This window comes from Trachymyrmex septentrionalis, unplaced genomic scaffold (genome assembly GCF_001594115.1).
Source record: "Trachymyrmex septentrionalis isolate Tsep2-gDNA-1 unplaced genomic scaffold, Tsep1.0 scaffold40, whole genome shotgun sequence".
NCBI lineage: Eukaryota > Metazoa > Arthropoda > Insecta > Hymenoptera > Formicidae > Trachymyrmex > Trachymyrmex septentrionalis.
Genome location: NW_017305569.1, coordinates 5508673 through 5535509, shown reverse-complemented (window position 1 = coordinate 5535509; position 26837 = coordinate 5508673). Strand labels below are relative to the sequence as shown.

The following is a 26837-nucleotide window of genomic DNA, read 5'->3' as shown; positions in this document are numbered from 1 at the left end:
GTCCTCCTCTTTCTCTCCCTTTCTCTTCTCTCTCTCTCTCTCTCTCTCACTCTCTCTCTCCTATCTTTTTCGGCCTCTTCCTCTCCGTTCTCTCATCCCAATTGCCCCTTCTTATCCGTCTCTCCTTCACCCCTTCCCTCGTTTCTCCTCTTTCTCTCACTCGATTCCTTCCATCTCGATTTCTTCGCCTCGTCCGATCTCTTGTCAGGAGGCTCCACCGTGGCCACAACCGACCAGTCAAATAATCGTCCACGTAATGGGACACGCGCACAGAATCGAGCCAACCGGTAATAATAAGGTCGAGGGCGGCCTATCCAAGCCCATCTACGGCGATTAGGACGTACCACGAGACTCTGCAATCACCAGGACGCGCCAGGCATCTTCTTATCCCTCCCCCTCCCCTCTTCTTTCTTCTTCACCGCCTCATCGGCTGTATACGCGCGACGATTAGGTATCGTTCTGATCAGTGACCACAAAGAGGAACCTACTCGCACGTGTTATTAGCAGCACTTTTGGTCGATTCTACTTCGGAGTAACGATCGTGGGATCATAGATTATACTCGATGCAGCATACGTGATTTTGGGGCTAATTATTACGGAGGACCTGCTGCTGAAATTTTACGCGCTCCGGTATTTTGTCTGGGAATGCAACGTTTCTCCTAGTTCTCCTAGAAATAAAAAAAAAAACATACAAGACCGTCGTATTACATAAATGTATTATATAAATGTTATGAAGTACAAGTATTTACCGAATTATATTGTGATTTTTTAAACTCGATATTATATCTACTTAAAAAGTAAAAAATAGAAATTGACTTAATCATCTTCAATAGCACGCCCCATCAATGCTTAAGGCGTTGTGAAAGACAGAAAATATCACTGAAGCTCATTTATATATAACATTCTTTAAAAATAATAAGAGAAAAAGATAAAGAATTATATATTACAATCCTTTTAATTTCCTTTTAGTTTGTGGCAAGTAAAAATTTCGATTTGATTTCTGCGTGATAGTCGAAGACGGTTACTCGTTACTCGCGACCCTCGTCGCTCGAGAAGCGCTTGACTTTTGAGAGGAGAAGAAGGACGATAATGGTCTTAACCCTCGGTGCTCTTACCCCGTAGAAGCTCCTTGACCCAAGAAGATACGTACCTCACTCTTGAACTCGCGAAAGGATCTTTCAGGCACTCGATTCGCGCCACGACGGGGATCCTCGAAAAGATGGGTTCGGCTTCTTTAATTAGCGCTCTCGCTCTCTCACGGGACGATACCGTGAGACTGTCTCCCTCCTGGGGGGCCATCATAAAGCTGAGAAAATCCGGAAAGCAGAAGGCCTCCTTCCCAACTGGCATGTTCTTGGTTACGCGAGCAATACGAAGAAAAGGATAGCCGCCGCCAGGAGTATGGATCCGCCGAAGAAGTATCCCGGTGCATGTCGGAGGGCTGTTTTACTTCCCAATTACTCGAAACACTCGGCTATCGGTGCTAGTATTAAAGAGGTTTCCTTCCCTTGCGTCTTTCTATATCTTCCTCGCGTATACACACCGCCTCTTAACTATCTTCCTGTCTATCTCTTTCTTTCCACAAAGACCTCCAACAGTACCTTGAAGATTCCTGCTTGTCTGACGTGAACCTTTCACACGGATGTGTGCATGCGCGCACCCGTCGCCGACGTAGTTTCGACTATAGACACCGAGAAGTCAGGATAACGACGGCGGGAGGTGCGAGCGTGATATTACACGGGGGGGTCGACGATGCTCCAGGATTGGTACCGTCGACGGTCGTTACGCGAGACGACGAGACGGGGAGGCGGAGCGACGAAACGCTTCAGGACGGCTACCTAGGGACGCTTCAGCGCAACGAGCGCCTTATCTTCGCTACACCTTCGCCAGGGAAACGCCGGACCTATCTGGCCCGGTTACTACTTCGTCCCCTCACTACTTGCTCAACCCCGTTTCCTACTTCGTTCTATGTAGCTCAGAATTTCTGCGAACTAAATAAACTACTCGTGCGAATATAATTATCAGCCGGATGAATCCTCCTCGTCTTTTTTTCGAATGATTAATTCGATTTTCTTGTGCGTTTCCTTTTCTGTAATAGGGGGAAGGTTCCAGTTAAGTAACTAGGATATTATAACTCGTGGGATGTACGAATAATAACAAAATAATCGGACAAAATACTATAAATATTTCTCTTTATTTCAGAAAACGAAAAAATTTATCAGTTCGTTATCATCTTTTTTTTTTTGTGTTTCTAATAATACGACCATTTCTTTCTACGATTCATTTCTACGCTCGACGACTAACGTAAATCGTTATTATCACAGATTGCCATGTGCATGTTTCACCTGCTGACCGTATGGTTTCTTCGTTTCGATACCCAAACTTTTTCTGGTTGTTGGATACTTGGATTAGCATACGCGATCACAGGTTTCTTTCTCGATTATCTTGCTTAAAATATTTCCAAGAGGAAACGTAGAAGGAGATATATAATGATGAGGTCTACAAATCATCTGTATATATGCGCCATACTGGTATAACTAATAATATGCAGACGTGTCTGTCATTAATGTCAAATTAAATATACCCGTATAAATTAAATATGCAATAAAAAATCGTACATCGTATAATCATATATCGTAGCTTGGTATACGTTAAGAAAGCCATTCGATGGCAGATATTAACTCAAGTCACATTTTACCAGGAGACATGCGGTTAATCATCAATTCTGCTTTGGTCATTCTATCAATGTTTTATATAGCCGTCTTCCTTATTCTCTCTGCTGTAACGTGAGCTCGCATAAATTGCGACGTTTCTGTGTCTGTACCTGACTTGCCACTCGATTTCTGCGAAACCTTTATAAACCATGCTGAACTTTGCGAGTAACGTCTACACATCACCTATTATATTACCCAAAAAGCTAGAGTAACCTTAGAAACCCGATCCGCGCCGATGAGCCAAGTCCTATATAGCTAGCGTCCGTTATATCAAGTCAATTCATCTTACAATCGTCTTGCCTTCGCCAATCAAAGCTTGTCTGATCTATCATGACGAAAGCCGCAGACAGAGAATCGCACAGTTAATCTACCTTGTCATTGTTACTGCCCGAGATATGAATATTCGTATCTTCGTCGATTTTGCTCAAGGCTGTCCTCCGCATATACCACCGAGCGTCAGTTCTAGTCAGCCTAAAACAGCATGAGATGGCAGCGTTTGATACTTTGTTTTACGCGGCGTCGTCGCTCGTCGTCGCGATGAGCGACGACGACGATGGCGCGTCGCTCTTTGCGATGAAGCGAAGGAGGACAGTTGCGCCGACATCTGACAAGGCGAGAAAAGGAAGGAGAAAGAGAGATAGAGGACTTGACGATTTATAATCGGTGACGAATGGACGCGATCGCGTAGAGTCCTCGTCTCTTACCCGGCGTTTTATAAATGTCGCGTAGCAATAAAGATGCTGGATGGATTAGTCGCAGGCATGGCGTGCCGAGGCAGCGGTTTCTATTCTGGTGGATTGAAACCAGGCACGCGCGTCCAATGAATCAATCGAATGCCATCCGCCGCATCGCCATCCTATCCTCTCCCCTGCATCACGCGTCTTTGATCTGCCGGACGCTCTTAACGCGACAGCGACGCTACAGAGTGCTACAGAGTTCGCAACACTGTTTTCTCACCACTCTTTTTTTTCATTATTTTCAAGATTGCTTGACGCCCGATAACTTCGCGAAACGCGAGCGCTGATCGTTCCGCTATTTTGGGCCCATCCCTCGCCCTCCTGCTTTCATTTTCCATCTTTATTGGAGACGACTCGTGTTGCGATGCGTGTTTTGCATTTCTTTCGTTCTTACGCACAATAATTTGAAGTTTGAAGTTTCAAAAATAACGGAGACGCACTTCATCGTGATTCAGCGGGCGACTAATGGAACTTAAACATTAGCACTGTAATATCACGAATATTCTTGTAATATATGTGTCTTTAAATTCTTAAAAATTATAGAAAAAGGTCACCCTGAAACTGACGTACCACTTTATTTTTAGATAATATTCAGATAACGTTATCAATAATATAGCCACTATTGTTTAAATTACGCAATTTGCAAAAAAATATAAAATCATAAGAATTTTATTTTTACATTTGTAGAATTCGTTTTTAGTTGACTTCATGTAAAAGCGAGCCACAAATGTATGAATTGTGAGTTTTACTTCTTTAATTATCTAAATAGATTATATATTGTTATCAGCCTACTAATAAAGTGTAATGATTAATTTCTAAAAAAATAAGGGGATGTCTCTTTAGGAGACCTATGTCAATTTATCGGGAGATTTTCTTCTACATTATAAAATAAGAATGATTATTTATTTTCAATATACCTTTGTCCGCAACTATTTTTGTAATTTCCAAAAATCATTAATAGATTTCGAGAAGTTTTCCTCTTCTATCGAGCTACGCTTACTCGCGAGTGAAGACGGGCATTCTTTTAGAGTCTTTTAGGGTCCGTAAGACTGTCGAAGATTTCGATGAGAGACTTCGATTCTTTCGATGAGCGACAACTGATTATCACCCCCTATTAAGGCACGCTCTCACTTTATTATCGTCGTTTGGTGCGAAACTCTGAAATTCACGTTCGGCCGGCGTGGCGCCTCGCACAAGCTCGTATGTAGAACCTCGGACCAGTTGTTCACGTCCCTCTTGGAGCCGTTGTTCTTTTTCTACGACGGTGGTGTGACGCGAACACGGCGCGACGTATCCCCAATGTTCTCAGAATTCACGTACGCGTCATAAATAGTGCTCTACTCGCACTCCGCCCGTCTTCCGGTCTCTCTCTTCTTCGGCTTCTCGCGCGGACCGACATTTTCCAATATTCCAAACTGCACTGATTCCATCTGGGGTCCCTCCGAATCACCTCCGACGTCGCTGTTTTCCCTCCTCTCCCGCTACGCCGCTTCGTCGAGTCTCATGTATCGATCGTCGCGTGTATATGAGTTCTTTTTACGTAGCTCTCAGGCTACCTTACGTTGCCGCGGGTCGCGAATATTACGCAGATGTGACGATAATAAGTAACGCGGCTGGATACGCTGCAAGACGACGCTAATATTCTCGACAAATCGCGATCTTTTATTAAACGATTCACAAGTCAATCTTCAATTTATCGTCATCGGGTCCGTAATAAAATACTCTTCGTGGCATCGATAGTCGATAGGCCATGGCATAATCGTAGATTATTCTCCGCGCTTTCGCCAATTTCCGCGCTTGCCAATTTCCGATATACTTTTCGTACAAATAGCTTTACGCCGTCTTACGCCGCGATTTATCGGCTCGCAATAATATCCACTTGCAATAAACCATGCCGATTTGCAGCCACACTTTGAACAAGCACAGACCTAATTCTCGCGTCGACCTGCGTATACCGTTCGCGATGAATTATTCTTCCACGTTAGACGCCGTGACATCGGAGTCGACGCTTTCGAGAAGATCCACTCTCGAGATACGTCCCTCCATCATACGAATCCATACCGTTGAATGGAATTGGCGCCAAGCATTTTACGAGCGTGCGCGCGCAAGTCGGCATGGGACTCTGTTGTGCGTCGACCTTTACCTAACAACCCTCCCGCATCGTACTCGCCACCTCGCTTCCTCCTCGCTGCAACCACCGCGGCAGCCGCCCCCGTCGCCAACCCTGACCTGATTTATGAGATTCTGGAAGCGTCTACTCCACCAACGCGCGTATTCGGTCTCTCTCTCTCTCTCTCTCTCTCTCTCTCTCTCTCTCTCTCTCTCTCTCTCTCCCTCTCTCTCTCTCTCGCCCTCGACCCATCTTCCCCTTCTGCCCTCGTAACGTAGACAGCTGGCTAGTGTTTCCACGGGCGCATGTACACGGAGACGCTCTCTCGCACGTGGAGCGGAGCAAGTGGAATTCCCATTGCGTTTCGTTCATTTCCGACCCTTTGTCTGCGCGTTTCACGAAAAGCGAAGACTTATTTCGTGTCTCGTCGCGATATGTATCGAGGACGCCGTCCTAATTAGTCGAGTGACAGGCACTCGATTGCGCGCGTACCAGATATGGTTGCCTTGGCGTCTTATCAGGTTGCTTTAGTCAAAACACATACCAGGCGCACATCGTTGCCTTTCAGCCGGAAACTGTGGCGCCGTCCTCTTCACTCTCGTTTGTTTACTCTTTTGCCTGCGATTCGATAGTTGGGAAATTCGTCGTATCGATACTGGCGAAGTGCCGCGGGATGATGATAATCGGTAGGATGTTTTAAACACTGCTGCAGCTATTAACGTAATGCAATTTGCAAAACTTTGGAAAAACGCGCGAAAACAGTCATTGTGCTCGACGTTTGACGGCGCACGTAATCCACTTCATATTCGTAAAAACATTCGCGTCTTCGCAGAGCGCAAACTTCGATCTGCCCGATGTTAGTTTCGACACAATTAAAGCGACGTCGAGTCCGAATGGACTTTTCATCCCAAGAGATTAAACTTGCTCTTTCGCCTTTGATGGCGTCCATTCATCGAACAAGGCGAAATTTCACGGCGACGAAAAATTCAATTTTTAGAACAATCCCCTCGCGCACACTGGTGCGCTGACGTTTAGCAGGAATCTCTTCGTCAACAAGTAAATTTTCTTTACTCTGGGGAGAAAAAAATTCGAGCGAGGGTTGGGTGTCACACAAAAGCCGAGTGATTTGTGACATTCGCCATTCTTTTGACCGTACGGCAAGGTTCGCCCTCTCTACATCTCCCTTTCCCCGCTCGCCCCTTCCCTTCTTCGCCGTCTTGCTCGTAGATATGGCCGAGTAATATACGAGCCCTGCATCTGTTCCCCGAGTGACGCAACGTCCCGCCATAGATCACACCCAGGCTTTTAGAGAGTGAAGGCTGTTAAGGAGAGCGCGAGAGAGAGAGAGAACGGTCGGAGAAAGGAGATAGGGCGAGACGCCGTGAGGAGAAAAGAAAGAGAGGGCGAGAGTGAGATTGAGGGAGGAAGAGGAAGGGAAAGAGTGACAGGGTGACGTACTGTTACTGTTAAACTCGCCTGCACGTAAAGAAGAGCATGAGCAGGAGTGCGGCTGCCTCTCCAACGTGTCGTGGCACGAAGGGGCTGAGGGGGGGTGAGGCAGAAGTGGTTGCTGGTAGAAGACCAGCATGGAAGGTGGACGGAGACGTCGGTGTGTTGTAAAGGGACGTAGCAGGCTTGGATCGTGGATCAGGGAGACGAATGTAGTGTTCCTAAAAACGTGCACTTAGTTGAGAGTCATTAATGCGATCGTACTTTGCGATTGTATTTTGAATTGATCGCTCTGGTGCGATGGAGAAAAATGTTAAAACGCCAGTCACCGATCTAAGACGCTGTCCTATCTCGAAATATATATGACGGAGTCGGCGAAATATCCAATTCAGTGTTTAAGTCGATTCCGTTTTTTGCTAAGCACTTCCAAAATTTCACACGAAAGATATATTATTGTGAAAGTAGAGAAAGTAGAAAGGAATATAAATTTCTTAACGTTATTCATCTAATGGATGTAGCTATAAAATTATTATCGTCACGTACATCTAAGGAATTTTATGTCCATTCTATATATATTTTCGAAATAATCTTTACATTTTTGGAATTTATACATTTAATTTATAAATTGCGATAATAGCTGTTGTTTTCTTGATATCTGTCGAAATTTATAAACGAAGCTCCCGTTTAAGCCCTCATTTATAAGGAAGATATTTATAGAGAACAGCATACCTAATTGCAGTCGACAAAGGCTATTTTTGTATACCGAAGAAGTCGCTATGGCAATTGCGCGAAATGATACCATCACTTCTTTCAAATGCCAAGATCAATCAAATAGTCATCAAATTGGAAGATCGTGAACATCGTTGAAAGCAAAGTAGGAAACTTGCTTGTTCGGATATATCGCGTGAATAATCCAAAGGGGGCAAGTAGCTTTATTCGCAGCTCACCGTTCAAAGAATATTACAGTAAATCGGTACATACTAGTAGTAGGAGCGATATATTGCCTGAATATAGGTTAAGAAATTTTCTTGGTTCGCATGAAGGGTCGAGAATAGGTGTAGAGGGTGGCAAGGGTTTTCAGACGGAGGAGAAGAACGGAGGTATGAGACAGGAGGAGGGGATAAGAGGAAGGGGTAGAAAAGTGAAGCAGGGCGACAGCAGCACGATACAGTACGCCCCTGGCGCACCGACGTAGAAACCATTGAGGCGAGATATACGAGCGAGAGTTTGTTTGCGCTTATGGCCTACGTCTGGAAAAGGGAAGGTGGAAGAGGGAGGGGTGGAACGGGGAGTTGGCGTTTTATCGGGGCACCCTTATGCCTATTATGCCTTCGCGCCTCGCTCCGTCACGCCGTGCAGAAACCCCGCGCTCCCCCTCGCCCTCCCTCCCCCCCCCCTTCGCCGCTCCCTCTTTCTCTGGTCCCCGTTCGGCAACCCCCCGGTCGGGCTGGGTGACGCGGTGTGCGAATTAAAACGCCTCATAAATATCTGAAACAAAGGCGGCCGCTTTCGAGGGCGTACGCCGGAAAGATATACGGCTGGTTACGATGGTCGGTACTGGGTGGTTAAGGGACGTGAGGGAAGGGGGCGGCGAGGGAGGGGGAGGGGGGTGAACTGCAACGCGGGACACGATCCTAGGTTTTGGCACCCTTCGTAAAAACCCGTCGAGTAGGGTGGCTCTCCACCTTCCGGAGAATCACAAGAGCGTCGCGTCGATTGGGAAACTCGCCGTGAAAAAGCGTGGATTTTCTTAGAAGCTATCAACGTTTGCCGGGCGATACATCACCCATTCAATATCAGCTGTCTTAAAAGTTGCACGCTTTTTTTCCGCGTTATGTATACTAGAAGTTAAACTATGAAGAATGGTGGTTATATTAATACTAGAGTAATAAGTAGTTTGCTAATAGTAAACAGAATCGCTGGAAAAATTGGATTTGAAAAATTTCAATTTCAAGCTTATAATTTCAAATTTACTTTATATACATTAATATATAAAAATTATAACATATACATTATGATGATGTAATATATATTGAACAATTAAGAAAATATATGAGCTAAACTGCGACATGGGATGAATTTATCGACTATATTTCAAACTGACATAAGTTGACAGAAAAAAAATATTTTTACGATCAATAGTCTAAAATCAGGTACAGCGCAATATTGAATACGCAAGATTTATTGATTTTGTATTGTTTTGAACTATGTAAACCCGATCTTAACTGCGTTTTAGCAAGCCAGATGTCTCCGGTAACATTCAAGAGATGATTGACTTATAGCCTAGGTTTCCGAACCTAAGGTTTTGTAATGTTTTGGACCTTTATATACGGCGTCCTTATATGGCGTCTGTTTCTCTTCTTTTCTAGTTTTACATTGTGTCTCTGTAACAGAAGATTGTAAAGGTATTCAAAAATGCGAATCACATTTTACGTTAATGTTTGGCCATAAATAAAAAATTGATGCCTGTCTTCGCCGCCAGAATCTGATTATCTGATTATCGAGACGTTGCGTGATTTTATGAAAAAAAAAAAAAAAAAAAGAACTTATAGATACGAGATTTTGACTGTTATATCTTGTTCTCTTTCAGGTAAGTAGTGGTCTCCGATCGTTTGAAAAGCGAGCGGCTCGGAGCCGCCGCACCGGACGGGAGATATGCGCAGCAAGCAGCAGCCCAGGCCTTCTTTCCGATGGCCGCAGCAACGCGGTGATAACCTTACCGGTAAATATCCATATGTAACATCTCACGCACGTAAGCACGCACGTAAGCACGCACGTATATTTTATTCTTTATTTTGCATCCTGCACTTCTCACGTTCCAACGAGATTACCGCTTCTCGCGTGCCGCATAGCGCGGTATACTGCTCGCTCAGGAAAGAAGATGAGCTTGATCGGCGATTAACCGATACCGTGCCCATAGTCACTTGGAGATATTAGTTTAAGCTCGTTGCTTGTTTTCGTAGAACACACACGGTTTTACACGGATTTGTAGCGTTTGTTTTAAAATCGACTCGGATTTTTTTTTCCTTCTGCCAGTTTTTCTTTGGTGCACTGTAGTGCTTAGGTGTCTGAGTGAGAGACGTGCAAGTATCCAAATTATGTATTTTACTTCGAATATGTAGTGGACTTGATGAAATATCCACTTTTATGAATAACATAACAAAATCATGATATAAAGGATCCACGTATCCGGTAATCTCAAAAATCATAGACGAGTTTGTGCAATGCTGGGGAAACACGGTGCGACTCATTAACTGATTATCGTCGACAAACCGGTCTGATCTAGCCGTAAATCGGATATTTACGACGTTATGAGCGAATAACAGAGCAAAAGCGATCGGTAACGTGCGGTGAGGATCGATAAGCGCGACCAAGTGTTATAAACGACATTCTGGACGAACAGATATCGACTGAGGTTTGCTCGTATGTCCTTCGACCGGATTATCCTTCACGATTATGATGTTCTTGAGTAACATTCGATCTATCACCTTGAAAGTACTCAGTAAATCATGATTTCTGTCTCTCATTTTCCTCTCGATTTATGTCTCCGCATCAGAGCTCGGTATCGTTTCTTGGAAATGAACATTTACTCACGCATTCCTGACCAATAAGTACGTGATTAATTAATATCGATTAACTTGAAAAAGATATTAATATAACTTGTAAAAATACAAGTATCGAAGATATACAGTGCGTATATACTCTCAAATTATTTACACGGTTTTCAACTCGGATTCGCATTGCACGAAACGACATCTCATCGACGGTCATTATATTCCGTTACGGATGCTATAAAAAATAAATTTTTATCGCACGATTCACAAATTTACGATTTATTCGTCGATGCTGCTATATTAAGGGATAATGGTCTGCATCTTTCAGTCGATTCCGCTGGATGACATAAACATATAACACTTGCAATCGCGATCTCCTTACACCACTTTTGCATACAGGTCTACGTTAAATGATTATAAAGTGTTAGTAGTGTGTAAAAGGATATACCGGTGCAGCTGCTATGTCGATCGTATGATAGATATCCGCTAACATATCCTGCTGCTTTTTCTTTTGTATCAGTCTTGTGAGCCTATAACGGAAAATATTACACTTTTCTCGTTCCTGTTCGCAATATGAAAATAATTTCGAAGATAAGATACGCAGCATGGCGTGCAATAAGCGGGTTATCGTATAAATTATCAACATTGTTAAATATTGTATCTTAAAAATCTGTTTGAGAAATAAAGTAGTAGCTTTTCTGCGAAAGCAAAATAAGGCAGAAATATAATAAATAAAAATATAATAAGTTAACATCGTTTCCATCGACTTACATTGATTTATATGTCAATAATAAATATCAATAATACACAGTTTCTCTTTGTACGTACAATTTCTCTTGTATAGCTTTTTTTTTGTAATTTGCGTTTACACATATAGGATTCTATTGACAATTGTGTATGATATTGATCAATCAAATGAGAGTGTAGCAAACAACGAACTCGAATTCGACGAGTGCAGTTATGTGAACAAAGCAAACAGAGCAACTGGTTGGACTCTTTTCACTTGCAGATCCGATGAAACTCGTACGTACGTACGGGCGGTACTGCGCGAAAGTCGTTTGGCTTTGCAGCGCCAGAATTCCAGCAATGAGAAAGTAATTAGCGAGACAGGAGAAACTAATAAATCGAACGATAAATCGAAAGCGGTATTGTGTAACCCCGTCTCCCAAAGGCAAAGACAATCCAAACTGAGCAACTGGTTGACTCGTCTCTCACTTGCAAATCCAACGTGACGCCGTAACTCATTACGTCGCTTGAATGCGTCTCGAAATGGAGCCGCAAAGCGATAACCGGACGAGTTTTCTCGATCTATCTGAAACGCGTAATCAGCTCCGATTTCTCGGATCGCAGACCTTGCCGGAAATCCGCGTGTTATTGTGAACTGGTTCACAGCGAACGTTAAGAACGTTCGAAATTCTTTGTCCAATTAAATTACTGATTGGAAGAATGTTAAGATATTCACATCGAACATTTAAAAAACCGCGGTAAAATATTAATGAGATTTATATCTGTGCATAAAAAAAAACAATCATGGTTGACTTAACAAAATATGTTTGGTTAATAACATTATGATAGAAGTAAACAATTTCTGGATATTATAATCAAATATTTTAGTAAACAAAACATTTAGATATGATACCGATCAGATTTTCGTTAATGTATATGTAATAATAATATCCAATCTAGTATCTGATTATTATTTTACTATCAGGGAAAAAGGGGAAGATTGGATTAACGTGACAATATAATTAAAAAAGCATTATAGAATTAAACAAAATTTTTGTTTACCTACATATTTTTGGTTTTTTTCATCAGAATTCATACAGTAAAATATGTTTGATTACCATAGTCAAAATATAATACAAAATATAATCTTTATCTGGTTTTATTTTAACCAAAATCATAAATCGTTCATATTTCATCAAACAGACTGATTACGATATACGTACTTAATTCAACCAAATTTTTTTTAGTGTGTCAATTATAAAAATTTTGATTATATTTATTTCTATACGTAGCATATTCCCGTGATAATTATATATCTAATGCTGGTAATAACATATTTTGTTTCTGCAGTTGTTAATATTTCTCAGGTTATTGTTGCTTGTGAAACATTTATATACTTAAGTAAGTATAATATAATCGTGAAGCGGAACGCCCCTGTTTGCTCTAAATCCATTACCGGGACGCTCTCTGCCCCGTGTCATTCTTCTATGTCGTCCAATTAATTACTTATAATACGATATTATGTGCAAGTAAATCTCGCGTCTAAAATAAATTTATGTTGAAAGCTCGCATGATGAAATACGTCACAGATTGTCCGCGTAAAAACTTTTTGTATTTTCTTAAAAAGAATTTTGGCGCCAGCGCTGAAGAGATAGGATTCGGTTGTTTTCGTTCTATTTATACGAGATACATATCTATAAGACATATCCTATATCTCATTCGCAATAAAGCATTCGACGGTGCATACTTTTCGCTTTACGATCCAGTATGTTGTATTTGGTGTATTTGTTGCTGACTCTGCAGAAGTTCGATGTCTTTGGACGTCGCCAGATTCGAGGAGATTTAGTTGCAACAGTGTCTTCAGAAGTTGGTCGACTTCCTTTGCCGGATATAATCTCGACTAATGTACCTCGTAGTTGGACTCTTTGTAAATGCAGCTCACGAAGAAATTCTCCGCGGGCGAACTTCGTAAAGGGATTCTCTCCGCAGTCGCTTTTGAAAAGGATGCTCGCCGTAGATTTTCGCTTAACGAAAATATTGTTGTCTTTGATTCGTGATGGTAGGAGATATAACTAAAGAAATATTTACGTGTAGTCGGAAATTCGTAGGTAATTAAGCATAAATCGTAACTTAATGGAATTTTCGTAGTATGGATCACATTAATTAAAATTCACAAATTCAAGAATATAAAGAAGATAATAATCGCACAGTTTCGCAGCACTTTTGTAATTGCGCAATACATTGACGGTGTATTTAATTCTTGAAATGAAATAAGTTCTTTATCCCTTTACAACGTTTGCGCGAAATTATATTTTTGTACGAATATATATGTGTTTTTGAGAGTAACAACTTTTAACTTTCTCAAATTGCAACTCATAACATCATTCTTGCCGTAATGCGTTCTCGTTGTCTTTTTATTCGCATCCTCGATTCGGTTTGATATTGTAATTATTTCGTGTCTGTTCTGAAACGCTTTTAAGGAACGCATCGAACGCGACGTATTTAGAATAATAATAAGTATCTCGAAATAAGTGTTAATACGAAACGGGCGCCGAGGAATTTACGAGGCTTCCTTTGGATCACGCGGCGTCCCGTATTTAATGGTTAATAATTTCACGGAGGCCCGTCATCGTAAAAACGCGTCTCGCGGCAAGAAAATTAACGCGTTTTAATCAGCGAAATACATCAGGTGGTACTTGAAAAGAACACTCGTGCTCAACCTCGTGCGGTTTACAGTCGTGATACAACCATCGCCGGCGATGGCAATAAATTTTGCGTAAAACGCGTCATCGTAGTAGCTTCGATAAAAGTTACAAGGACACGGATCGGCCGGCTCGGTTACAATGCCGATCTCGTTTCAGATACGTCATGATCCTGTCGCGGGTGTGTCTTCGTCCGCGGCCGCGTTCTAGCGGTAACGATGCAGATGCACCTGCTTGGCATCGTGTGGGCACGCTTTGCGTAGGTACGTGGATGCAATGGCTCCGTGAAAATTAGCGGCGCAGGCCGGAATTTATTGCCGCGTGTGCTCTCGCACATGGCTCTCGCATCGCCTGGGAATAAAAAATATACGACAGCCGTGTTCATCGCTCGATTATGGTACATTTACCGAGCGTGGAAATTCCTCTCCGCTATCGCACTGCGACCGATTGGAGTTATCAGTCATTAGCTTGGTACCGGTATACGAGCCTTTACCCCGTAGCTTCTAATAGAAAAAAAATGTGCGAACTTCTGCAGTATTTGGTGAAATTACTTCGGTATTATTTAATATTTTCCAACATTCGTAATAGGTGAAATTAAATTTTCTTATACAATAATTGTAAAATTGTACGAATAAATTTCGTATAATAATTGATAATAATAATTGACAATTATTTTAACATGAGCGAACTCATATAAGCTGAAATAATTACAACTTTCTGAAATAAAAGTATGAAAATTTTATAAAAATTCTATCTCTACTCTTCTACGTCGGTGTGTCGCAAATTGGAATATTTAATATTAGATTAGAAAACACAAACCTATACGTATCTCAGATTTAACGTCAGACTTTTTATTTGGCAGTTAGAGGAAAACACAACATTTTATTTTCTTTTTCGTGTTACATTGAAGTAACGATAAATTAATATGAAACCACAACTAAGATTTTCTCGGGAAATCGCTGTCAATCCATTACGATAATTTATATTTCCGTTGATGTAAATCTTTCTACTTGACAGCTGCGGGCCCAACGTGAGCGTATCCAAGTGGTGCAGCCGCGCTTTCACTTTACAGAAGGCCCATTAATTTTAATTTCGCGTCATTGATGGTGATTTTACTCCTCATCGTTTCATATTTTTCACGAATGCCAGTTTCAACAGTCTACATTTTACCATCAGCTTATCATCAGCATATTAACGTTTTATCTCGATCAATAAATTCGCTATAAATTCGCTAAACACACATACAACTTTTTCGATGAAACTATAATTCCGTCTGCCACGAATCATAATGTTTAGTTGTGCATAATTCAAAGAGTATTAAATGGATTTCCTGACCAAGCGTGTTCATCACTCTAATCATAGCATTCGACAATCATCATTAATTGTAACATAGGAATAATTTATAATATCCCTTTTATCTAACTTATCTGTAAAGACATTTTATTAGGAAAGAATAAAACAAATTGGAAGAGGAGAAATATATATATATATATATCATACGACAAGTTCGTAATAAGATCGAAAGCGGGAAAAAGTATGAGACCGCGTGCGTGCGTGCGACAAACGGAAGACAATCTTCCCGTATCATCCTCGGCCGACGATCGTCTCGCTGGGCGATAACCCGCGGACGACGTGACAAGTAAAATTCTGTATCCACGAGAGCCGGTCGGCGGGGGATATCGGCGGCGCACGTCTAAATGAACCGTTGTGCCTTCTGCTTTGATTTCAAAGAGGACCCCTAACAGCCGAGGAATATTCATTTAAATATCTGTCAATACTCGAGAGCGGGCTCGACGCGGCCCGCCGCCCACTCTGGGGATGGACTTATGTGCCCCGACGTGACTCTCCGTGTTTTCCGCGCGCGCGTGTTCTTCCCTGTGCACGCGCACAAGCGCACACGCGACGTCTGATCTCTGTCGCAGGTATATCCTCTCGATCCACTTTTACACAAACTGACTGTCCTGGCACCCCTCGATTCAGTATCTACGTCACTCGACTTTCCCGCCAAGTTTTTACGTGTACAAGCGGGGCGAGCTTTCAATTGCATCCGCAAAGTACATGTTATCGACCGCGTAATAATACCTTGTAGGAAAGTAAAATGCGGTAATTTGTTGTTGTGGGGAAGGTTCTGTACGAAACAAATTTATAGTTCGCATGACTGTTTAAGTAGATGTATGATGTTATCGTTATTCATCTTTATACTTTTTATTACTTAGTAATTTCTTTTTTTATATAATTGAAGACTAGAAATCTTGGAATGTAATAAATGAAAAATTGGAAGAAAGTAAAATTGCAAAAAGTATATTTTTTAATTTATTGTAAATGGAATAGACTGAGACAGATCAGTCGCCATGTAACTATGTAATTACTATTTTATTTTTTTCAAACTGTAAATTGCCGATTACCGTCGTAATTTAATAAACACTGTCACCTTCTTATCCGATCGTATTTTTATTTCCAGCGGTATATGTTCATAAGTCGTTATAGATAGATATGAATACTGATAAATATCATTTTGTACGAGAACTATTATTATCTTATAGTGGCGAGATATTCGATCAAGTATGTCATATATTATACATTGATCATATTGCGTGCTTGAGCTTCATGTTTCGCTCCATATTTTACAATTCAAAACTGAAATGTTGATGTATCATACTAAAGATTGAATCTTGATTCGGAGATATCCAGCATTAATCATCATTTTATATTTAAAAGTTTTCGATTTGTTTGTTTCAGAAGAATTCCCATGTGTGTTAACCTTAGAACGTTATCGATACGTAAATTTTACTTGACAAGTGAACGAGGTCATCGAATGATGACTAAGCAATGCCTTCAGTGATCATTAGAAAGTCCGATCTGCCATATTAAAAGCTAAGACGACAACAGACAAACTTTTAAAAAACTTTTTTGTTATATATCAGTTTGAACTCCCTGATCATCAGTATCATATAATATTATCAGTATTATATAATAACAGAGAGCGTGAGGAGTGATCTAAATTTTTAAGCAGTTTTGTGCATTATTGTTTTACGTTATTACATGTTCTACTTAAATATTATGAGGAGACGCATACAATTGGACTATATATTTCTACTTCGCATCAAGAAATGAATTGATAGTGCACGTGATAATTCCTTTCTTTTCAAATCAAATTAATAGGTTATTTATTTATATAAGGATCTGGATATTATAAATACTTTTAAAAAGTGTGAAATGTATCAAGAATTTGTGTTACATTAATTATGAATGACGAGATATTTCGTAAAATTTACGTATCAATAGCAATACTATATCATTCAATATTGATGGTGTGTTCTAGAATTAAATTTATTACCTACACGAAGTAACAATTACATATTCCCCGTTGATTAACACGTAACGATTTTTCGGCTGTAAAGTACACCGAACATCAATGGCATTCCGAGGCACGGAGAAATTGTCGGTTTAAATCTGTACGCGCGGACAGATAGATACTAAAACCGAGCGGAGAGGAAGGAGGGCGGCGAGGATGGGTGCGAAGTGACTGGGTGAAAAGGTGATTTCGCACGACAGGAAGCAGCTTCTTGGCGGGTAGGTGGGTGGACCAGGATGGTTAGCGTTCTGGTCCAGAGGAGAGGATGCAGAGAGGGGGGGGGGAGGGCGGCCAGGAGCACTTTGCCTGCGTCATTTAAGAGAAGCTTAATGCCGCCGTAAAATGCGCTAACGGCCGGCTCTCGTCGGCCCGCCGTCTCCCAGGGGCGACCGTCGCTCTTCTTCTTCTGAACCCCGAAGCGGCGTGTTCGCGATCGCTTCTTTATCGCACTTTCAAACTGGTCGTCCATATTCGACCGAATGGCGTAGCGAGGGAGAGTCTTTGCGACGGTGCTCATTGAGGTAACGTTTATACTTCATCGTTGCTCTCGCCCGCGCAGGGCATTTCACTTGGGATTGGCGAACGACGTTTATATAACGAGGAGACATGTAATTTTACATATTGCACAATGCGCGAATATGGTGGGTGTAGGTAAAAAGATATTTATACAATTTACATCGTGCCTTTCGTCCATAATCGAATGTGAGATAGCAAGTCAGCGTTATTTTCCATATACAGAATACAGATACTCGTACGATCATTGATCTATTATTAGACGTTTTGCAATCGATCGACAACCTGTTCAATCACTGAGTAATAATATTTATTTAACCTTTGCAATGTGTCTTTTGAGGCACGAAACAAGCTTATAAAGCGATTCGTACGTCGTGCAATTCGCGTTCTTATATGTATATACGTAACAAAATTTTTACTGAAGTATATCCATGTACGTATTCAGATTTTTATTGCAATACTTAAAGTGCTGTTTTACATAATCATTATAATACGATTAACGATGATTGGTCGGCTGTCTCTCGTCGTAATTTGTGTGTACCCATTTTCTTTCTATACAACTACCTTTCTCATTGGCTTTCTGTGTTTTATGGTGGCCATAAAATGTCGCATGAATTTTTATTATTATTACCGGCTAAGAGAACGACCCTCTTTTCGCGCGGCAACATTCGTTGTTTGCCGCGTGACATCTTCGATTATAACATAGAAAGTTGAATCTCGTTAACTGTCGTTGATGATATAGCATGACTATACGTCAACACGGACGCATGCAAAAAAAAGATGCAATTTGCCGTGTTGATTATTATTCCAGAGTCGCATACGCAGTTGTATCGCAATCTTTTTCTCATTGCTTAATCTTCTCAATTTCAATCGACCCGATTTCATTACTGACGTCCACTATTCGCGTTATAATTGCATCTTTTATTCTTGACATTACGTAGTTTTAACTCTGTCACTCTATCCCGTCTTCTTTTTCTATTTCCAAGAATATATTAGTTTTTTACGAAGCTTGCGTATCACAAGTTGTTTCTTAGAACTGGAGAGTACGGACTACATTGAAGATGTATTTAAATACTACTCAAGTATTTAGACTACTAAGCGTAAAAGGAAAACTTTTGCGAAACGCGCTAATGTCAAAAGTGAATCATACATGGAAATGATGGGTGTATCTAACGATGCACCAAGGCAACATCGACCGAGAGACAAAGCGGTATGCGACGATACTGCACGATTTTGGAAGGAAAGGAAGAAACGGGGCCCTCTCCCGAGGGTGACATCCGCTGCGTGGCAACCCTCGTTACAGCTCCTAGCTCCGGTAGCCAGCGAGCATTTTAATTCAGCCGACCGACGTCATTCCACCGCTCCGAATAATCAGCCCGAAATTCGTTGCAAGCGCGGGGCAGGAGAATTGTCACGAAGCGCAACAAAAGAACGAGATATTAGTCGTTCGCGACTGCGGCTGCGGCTGCCGCGAGAGGCGGTTTGTGGCGGTTCGTCCGGGGTTGGTTCGACGGGGGGTCGTTGCGGAATGAGCTAACGGGGTGGTCCCGCATCCGCACTCGTCTCGCTTCCCTCCCCCTCTCTCTCTCTCTCTCTCTCTCTCTTTCTCTCTCTTCGTGCTCGACTTGAACGCGCAATTAGGCCGCGCGTCCAAGGAACTGGCTGTCCTCGTGCCTTAATGCCGCGGTGATCGCTTAGATCGGATCGCGATCTCCCTCGCGGCGGCTGATTGATTAACAACGTCATCTCCCAGCGAGTGCGCTCCAACACACAGCTCGGCGCGACAGTGATATATCGTTCATTTATTCGAACATAATGATCTTGTGTTTAATGCGAAATCACACAATGTCCGTGAGCGACACGCTCCTATTGCTTAATAATATGCGCATCGGGAATTAGTTCTTTGGCGGAAATTAATTGTGCGAACGATTTGTAAGTAACCCTATAAGTAACCCTCAGCGTGCCGGCAGTTCATTGCCAAGTGTCTGCACTCGCACGCACTTATTTATGCGGATTTGCGCGAATTGATACTTGGAGCGCTGTCGTCGGCGGTCACGTGCTCTTGTCGATCTTAATGGAGGTAATCCGAGAAGGAGCCCACCATCGAAGAATTACGTAAGGCGGATTCGCTTGGTTAATAACGCGAGAAAAACCAAATATCGAAACGATTAACCGCTGGCGAGGCGAGATACCCTGTCGCCACGCTCGAGTGAGCGTGGAATGCGCGATGGGAAAATCGCGATTTATACCGGCGAGTGCAAAAATCGATCGAACGCGCGCGACTTTTCGTGCACGATTGATTCTCTCATCCTGTAGATGCAGTGAAACACGGTAACGCGCCAATCGTGTGTCGAAAAGTCCTCGCGGAAAGTTCAGGATAATTATCGTGATGGTTTTATATCACCGGGAAACCTAACCATTCCCAGAAACCATTTATAGTTTTCGCAGATTCACGTAATAATCTAGACTGTGTTCTGATATAACGCTGCCATTACTAAAAATCTATATTTCACGTAACGTACTATACTGTAGGATTTTAATATTGGCAGTGTTGACTCTAGTCTGGCGTGGTCCAAGGTCCAGTTCCACACAACTCACGGTTAACTCTTAACCGAGGTTCAACTTATGTCTCTTTTTAATTCTAGAATTGGAAAGGGATGAGAAGTTGACTAGTAACTATTAGGTTACTGTGTTTTTTCTTCACTATAAGAAATATCAACACCATGTTGATGTTGATATTTATATCAATATAGTATGAATTTATAATATATTAGGTGTAGTAAAAAGTCATCGCGTATTTTTTAGCTCAAAGTTGTATATACAATATCTTCGTCAATAATGAATGAAATTCAAATTTAAAAAAAGGGTTTTAAAGCTTGAAATCTCTACTTTTAAAAGCTTATCACATTTTTTAAGTTTATATGAGTTTGATAATTTTTACATACCAAAAACTACGAGCTGAAAAAGACGAAAAATTTTCTTCTCACTTTGTGGATTTGTAACGTGTCCAAAACGAATTTGAGAAAATTTTCGATTACCTATCGTGAAAGCTTGATACTTTCCCTACAAAATCGTTTTTTTTTAAATATTCCTACGACTTTTGATTACTGAGTTATCGCGGATTAAATAAAAGAATTATTTTGACTTTAATTGCTCATAACTCCATTAAAAATTGTTGTATCGTATAATTTAAAAAAGAGATTTTTAAAGCTGAAACTTTACTCTATCAAGATACGAGTATATTTATATTGTTGGTAAGAAAGTAATTGCGGTTTTTACTGATAGATGTCTTTTAAAAAAACGCGATGACTTTTTACTTAACCTAATATGTTTCTATAATTCTGATCGTGTTAGTGTTGATATATCAACATGGTATGGACTTAACAATAGGATTTTAAACCATGTTGTTAAAGCTATATTAGAGTAAATACACATATATCAATACTAACACGGTGAGAATTCTATTGAACACCCATGATGTTAGAAATCCATAGAAAAAAATGATTTCGCTGAAATATTAAAAAATTTACCTAGATTACAGATTTGAATATAATTTTATTTGGACCATCAAAATAATTATACAGGATGCTCTTAAATTGGTTGTTGGAATGTTAAATGTTGACGACGCATTTTGCAACATTATCATTAATTGTTTAAGCGTTCTACATATTCATTTGGATGATTCAACAAAAAAAAAAATTATTTTCAAATCTACTTTTAACTTAAATTAATAAATACTTTAACAAAACTGTTCTTTCCGTGATCCATATTTTTTAGAAATGTCCCAATACAGAAATACTGCAAACGCGCGATTTTTCCTTTTCGTTATTACAGAACGAAAGTCTTTGCACGATTGAAAGTGTAAGAGCGCAAGATTCATGAGAGGGAGAGCTCGATGTGCAATGCAATGACGGGCGCAATATCGAACGAAATATCCCAATGATTTCATGGGGCGCTCGATAATACCCCGAACACTTTTTACTCCTCGCCGAGTAAGTATGTACGATTGTAAGTGCCGACAACTCATGTGCATACGCATCGACAGAACATTCACTTATCATCGCTTCATCTGACACGATGCAAGCGCTCGAGCGAGCAGCATAGTCGAGCAGAATCGGTTGCTGCCACTCGAAAAGCCAATGCTGCACTCTGATGGACTGGCAAGGCCACATTCGTACGTCGCGCGCGCGCTGCGAGATTGGGAAATTTATCGAGGACACTTTCATCATCGTCGTTTTCTTCGGTACAAGAGAAAGCAAAATCCTCTCAGAGGAATCAAGATGACTTATGCAGAGGAAACGTCGGATCACCGTGTTGTACACTCCTGCACAAGGTAGATCGTTGATAAAGGACAACCTTAAGAGTAAACTGAACGGTCCACCGTGCATTATTGGTAATTTCGCATTTGCATCGTATATCTCGTTTACGCTCGTTTCGATCTCGTTCGCAACAACTCGAGCGCAGATTTTACGTAACGTCGGATGCAATTACTTGACCTCTGCGGGGATGACTATCGGTGGCGTTGAGAAAGAAGGAAATTTCCAGCGAAAAAGCCGCGAGTCTTAATTTCAACGTCCCGCCACGGGGGGAAAAAAACCGATTGCCTATTTTCATCGTTTTCTTAGGGTTCTGAAAACATTTCTAATACGCCGCGGAAGGCTATCCGCGCGCGAGAGAGTGGAGTAACCCCGCGTGAGAAACGTGTAATATCTCTCTCGCTGCGTGCGCGTCGTGCCAGGGTGTGTGTGTGTGTGTGTGTGTGTGTGCACGTCTGCGTCTTCTATATAGATAAAAACGAAGACGAGCCCGAGAGAGGGTCGTTCCTTGCGGTGGACTCGAGAGAAGCGGCGGGATGCTTGTCGAGCGCGGCTGGTTGCGCGCATCACGGTAGTGGACGCGTATATCAGCATCGCGTCTTCAACGTCACGACGTTCCAACTCGGCCTTGTCAGTCCATCCGCCGCATCCGACGGCTGCTCCTTGAGTGGCAGCGATTCATTCCGCTCTCTTATACCGCTCGCTCCGCTCTTCGCGCGGCGTGACAGGCGATGTGAACACGCCGGGAGAGGAGGATGCACGTGCAATATGTATGCGACTAGTTATATCTCTCGCGTGCGTCACACACGTGAGAGACGTGGCACGGCCGGTCGACGTCGTCGATGAATTTCGGGGTGACAGTACGTAACTTAACGCGCGTTCCTCGCGGCGCTAAATTAGCGCGCAATGGCGGACGCGTCGCCATCGATTTGCATTCCTCGGCCCACGTCCAGGCCGCGTCGTCTTCTGCTGCTGCATCGCACGGATGGAGACAATGCCTCCTTGAGTGGCGTTGATGCATTCCGCCATTCTGCATCCTCCTGTGACAGACTAAACAAATCAAAGTGTATCTTCCGCTACGTATCTTCCTATGTATCTTTCCTCGTCCAGTTGATGCGACTAGGCGTTGCTTAATAGTTGGTCGCTAAAATAGTATCTACGCCACGATAAATGTTTAAAATGATTTCTATTCGTGACTCACGTCCAACTAGGTCGTGTCTTCTTATTGCGCAGTTTTATAGCGTTATTAATCGTTTCACATTATTGCGTTACTTGAACATACAAATTGAGATACAAACAGACTTCTTTTAATTGAGATTCCTAATCGAATTTCTTAGATCTTGTTTGAAATAAGTACAACTTTGCAATCATTCCTTATCTAGATGTAAACAGTGAGAATTTTTAATACCAGTGGATGGACTACGTATTAATTCTAAAAAGATAAACTAGTTTATTACTACACCCTAGAGATGATTTCTGTAAATAACTTCTCTTTGTTTCTGCTAAAGAGATAAATGACCGATCTCCGAAGTTATCAACATGTACAAGCACATATTTTCTATATTTCGTGTCTTAGCGTCTTCGGATCAGAGATCTAATGAAAGATCTATCTATTTGCTCCCCGGCTCTGTCTTGCGTGTCCCGCACACATTGCCCGTGCACCATACCCTTTTGCCGCTAGCTTAATTATAATACCGTGATATTTATTACCAGACGTATCGTTTATTTCTGTCGACGGTCGTAGGAGGACCGGGTGAACATGATGATCGCGTGAAAGCGACGGCACGAGCTTCGTGGATCAACCAATGAGCCTCGTATTCTTCGCGATCGTGCACGTGCATCTCTATTTCTAAAAGGTCGTCACTTTGCACCAATGCCGACGCATCCGTACGGATTTCAGCGTTTGAAATCAATTTTTGAGAGAATTCGAACTTTCCAAGAATTTCCAATTTCTTTGTATTTCCTATTACTGATTCTACGAATTAACTGCAAAAATTCGAGCTTCGATCACGTCAGTAATATAATCTTGTAAAAAAAAAATCATTAAAGAATGCAGAACAAACTTTTCGAAAATCTCAAAATTTCCTTGGAAACATTACATTCTCATATGCTTCAATAAAATCAATCTCATCTGTGATGATTTGTTCTGAAAAAGGGAAATATAACTTTTTTTTTACAGCGAAGAGCTCATGTCATAATTTTTTTAATACATAGCGTATCCTTATATAATCGTATTTCCACTTGCATTTGCATTATCTACAAATTCAATTCATGTTCATCGTGACACATATCAATTCTATAAAATTGCCGTGTTTGAAGAGAAATAGCCGCGAAATAAATATTACCGATAAATGATCTCTTCGAAGAACCTGAAACGAGATTCTCTTTTTGAGATCGTGGCAGGCAGTTAAGCGCGACGTTAATTAGAATAAAAGCAGAATTATGTTCTTCGATGATGGGTTTATACGATATACACATAGTAATGCTTTAGACCGGAGATCTTAAATTGTGTATGGTTGGCTCATTATATTAGCAATGTGATTTCCGTGTGTATCTATGCGTTTATTATTTATACTTTATTACGTGTCTCTACGTATTTATTACATGCAGTATATCGGTCTATGAAACGTCTATGGAACTCTATGGAACGTCTTCCTAAAGTTTAAAAAAAGTTTTCGCTTTCAACGCATTGAGTTGGAACTTCTTTATCACAATTCGTGAGACGCGTCTTTACCTCTATATAAAAGCTATACATTTACTTATCTTTATTCTAATTTTTTATAACACAGTTAACACAGTATGAGTCTGCTTGCTCGTCAAAACTGACAATCCGACGAAAAAAGCAGAATTAATTAACTCTTCAAAACTTTTGTATAAATATCAAAGTCTTTTATAGTGATTCAACTAGACTGAATCAGAGACTGGGCCAATGAACGTTCCTATCCATATTTGTTCATCCATAATTGACAGCTTGTCAATTCTTATCCAGCGATCATCTGTAGCAATCAACGACGCTCGTTCTCGGGAGAAACCCGACGATCGCTCTTATAAACTCGTTACCGAGGATCGCTATATTGTTCTTGAAGGAGGATATTTAGAGAAGGCGATCGACGACGAGTCGTCGAGAAAGGCGCGGAGACGACTTGAGCGGTTGAACGATGTCGGGTCGTTCCGGCGGGCGCCCGGGTTAATAACGGACCACACTCTTCTCCGAACGGGGGAGAAAAATTCATCGGTGTTTCAGGGCCGTTCGTGATGAGGGTTCTTCGAGCAGGAATGAATGTGGAAAGCGGCAGACGCAGGCTTTGGTGTTTTACGCTTTTGGCGATTAAAGGGGATACGCGCGTTTTTCCTTTCTTGCTCGACTGAAAAACCAAGTATTTTTATTCAATGGAATTGTTCGGTGGTTCTCGCGAGAAACACGAATTCCAACGTGTAAACTTCATTACCTTTTATACGAATCCATCCGTGAGAGTACTAGAGCCAGGATTGAGGAAGACGCGCGATCGCAATCCTCGGCATTCAGTCACGGCACTCGCGTGTCCTGGCTGGATTTATGCGAGGCCACGTGATAAGGACGATTCGGATAATACTGTCCTCCTCCGCTTGCCAGCGGGCGTTCCACCTTCATTTTTAATTCCCCACGGGACAGCCGATTTCGTTAGATCTTATCGCCGCTGGTGATTCCAGGTGAGCCCACTGAAAAGGAGACACAATGGGGATCCCCGCACTTGCCGCCGAAAGTGCGCAGGTGGTACCTTCGCGCCGGAGGAAGCTTCACGACATTTGTCCTTGTAAGGCGACGGGAGTTATCGAATCCACGCTAATGTTGGGAGGTGACGCGAGCCACCGTTTTCTCTCTTTCGTTTCTTTTTTTCCAAGTCATAAACCATCGCTTTCAAAAGCCCGACGTGAATACAGCATGCAGCGCGCGGGTCATCGTACTCGATCCTTATTCTATAAATAATAAGCTTATCAAGCTGCAGAGCTTCGTATTAATATTACAAATGAGAGACTTATGTCGTATACGTCAGACTAACATCATGTCTGTGTGGAGATAGAAAGGAGATCCTCAATGTCTATCATTATTATAGAGTTAAGCTTATAATGGTTTACGGTGTTTTATATTGATGTGTATGTGTGCGCGTGCGCGCGCGCGTGTGTGTGTGTGGAGATGCCGAACTCTCTATTACTCGCCACTGCGATCCCTAAAGAATTACTATCTGACTCGTGTCAGCCATGAATCATCTCTCAAATATAATGTAACGCGAATTAATTGCACTTGCCACGCGATGCGTCAGTGTGGTTCTTTCATTCGGTGTAATTAGGAAAATTGCGACAATATCGCTCTGACCTCGTCACGATGCGATTTCCTCAGTCGCGAGACAGGCGAGCGTTATGCGCTCGGCCAATCGCGCTTGGTATGAATTATTTCGATTACATGCAGTCTGGCTACGTCGGAATCAATCGGCGAATCGAGCGCGAAAGAAGAAGCGGATCGAAGAGGGGACACTCTCGCGCCTTCGCTCCTGCCGTACGTGTCGCGTCGCGACGCAATTAACATCCTCGTCGCGACGACCTCGATCCGTCCCGATGCACCTGGCTTTCGTCTCGCACCGAAGCAGCAGACGATGACTCGAACGTGACGAGACTAGAATTAA

General features: G+C 41.9%; 1 protein-coding gene across 2 annotated transcripts in view; it reads left to right on the top strand.

Moving 5' to 3' along the window:
- LOC108751137 (protein tiptop) overlaps positions 1–26837 on the top strand; it is a 165892-nt gene that overhangs the window by 103545 nt on the left and 35510 nt on the right. Inside the window, exon 2 of one of the 2 annotated variants that reach the window (XM_018491176.1) lies at positions 9601–9732. The exons of the other annotated variant lie outside the window; for it this stretch is intronic. Within the exon in view, the coding sequence (XP_018346678.1) occupies positions 9666–9732 (67 nt within the window). The 5' untranslated portion in view covers positions 9601–9665. The remainder of the gene's footprint in view (positions 1–9600; positions 9733–26837) is intronic. 2 annotated transcript variants of the gene reach the window in all.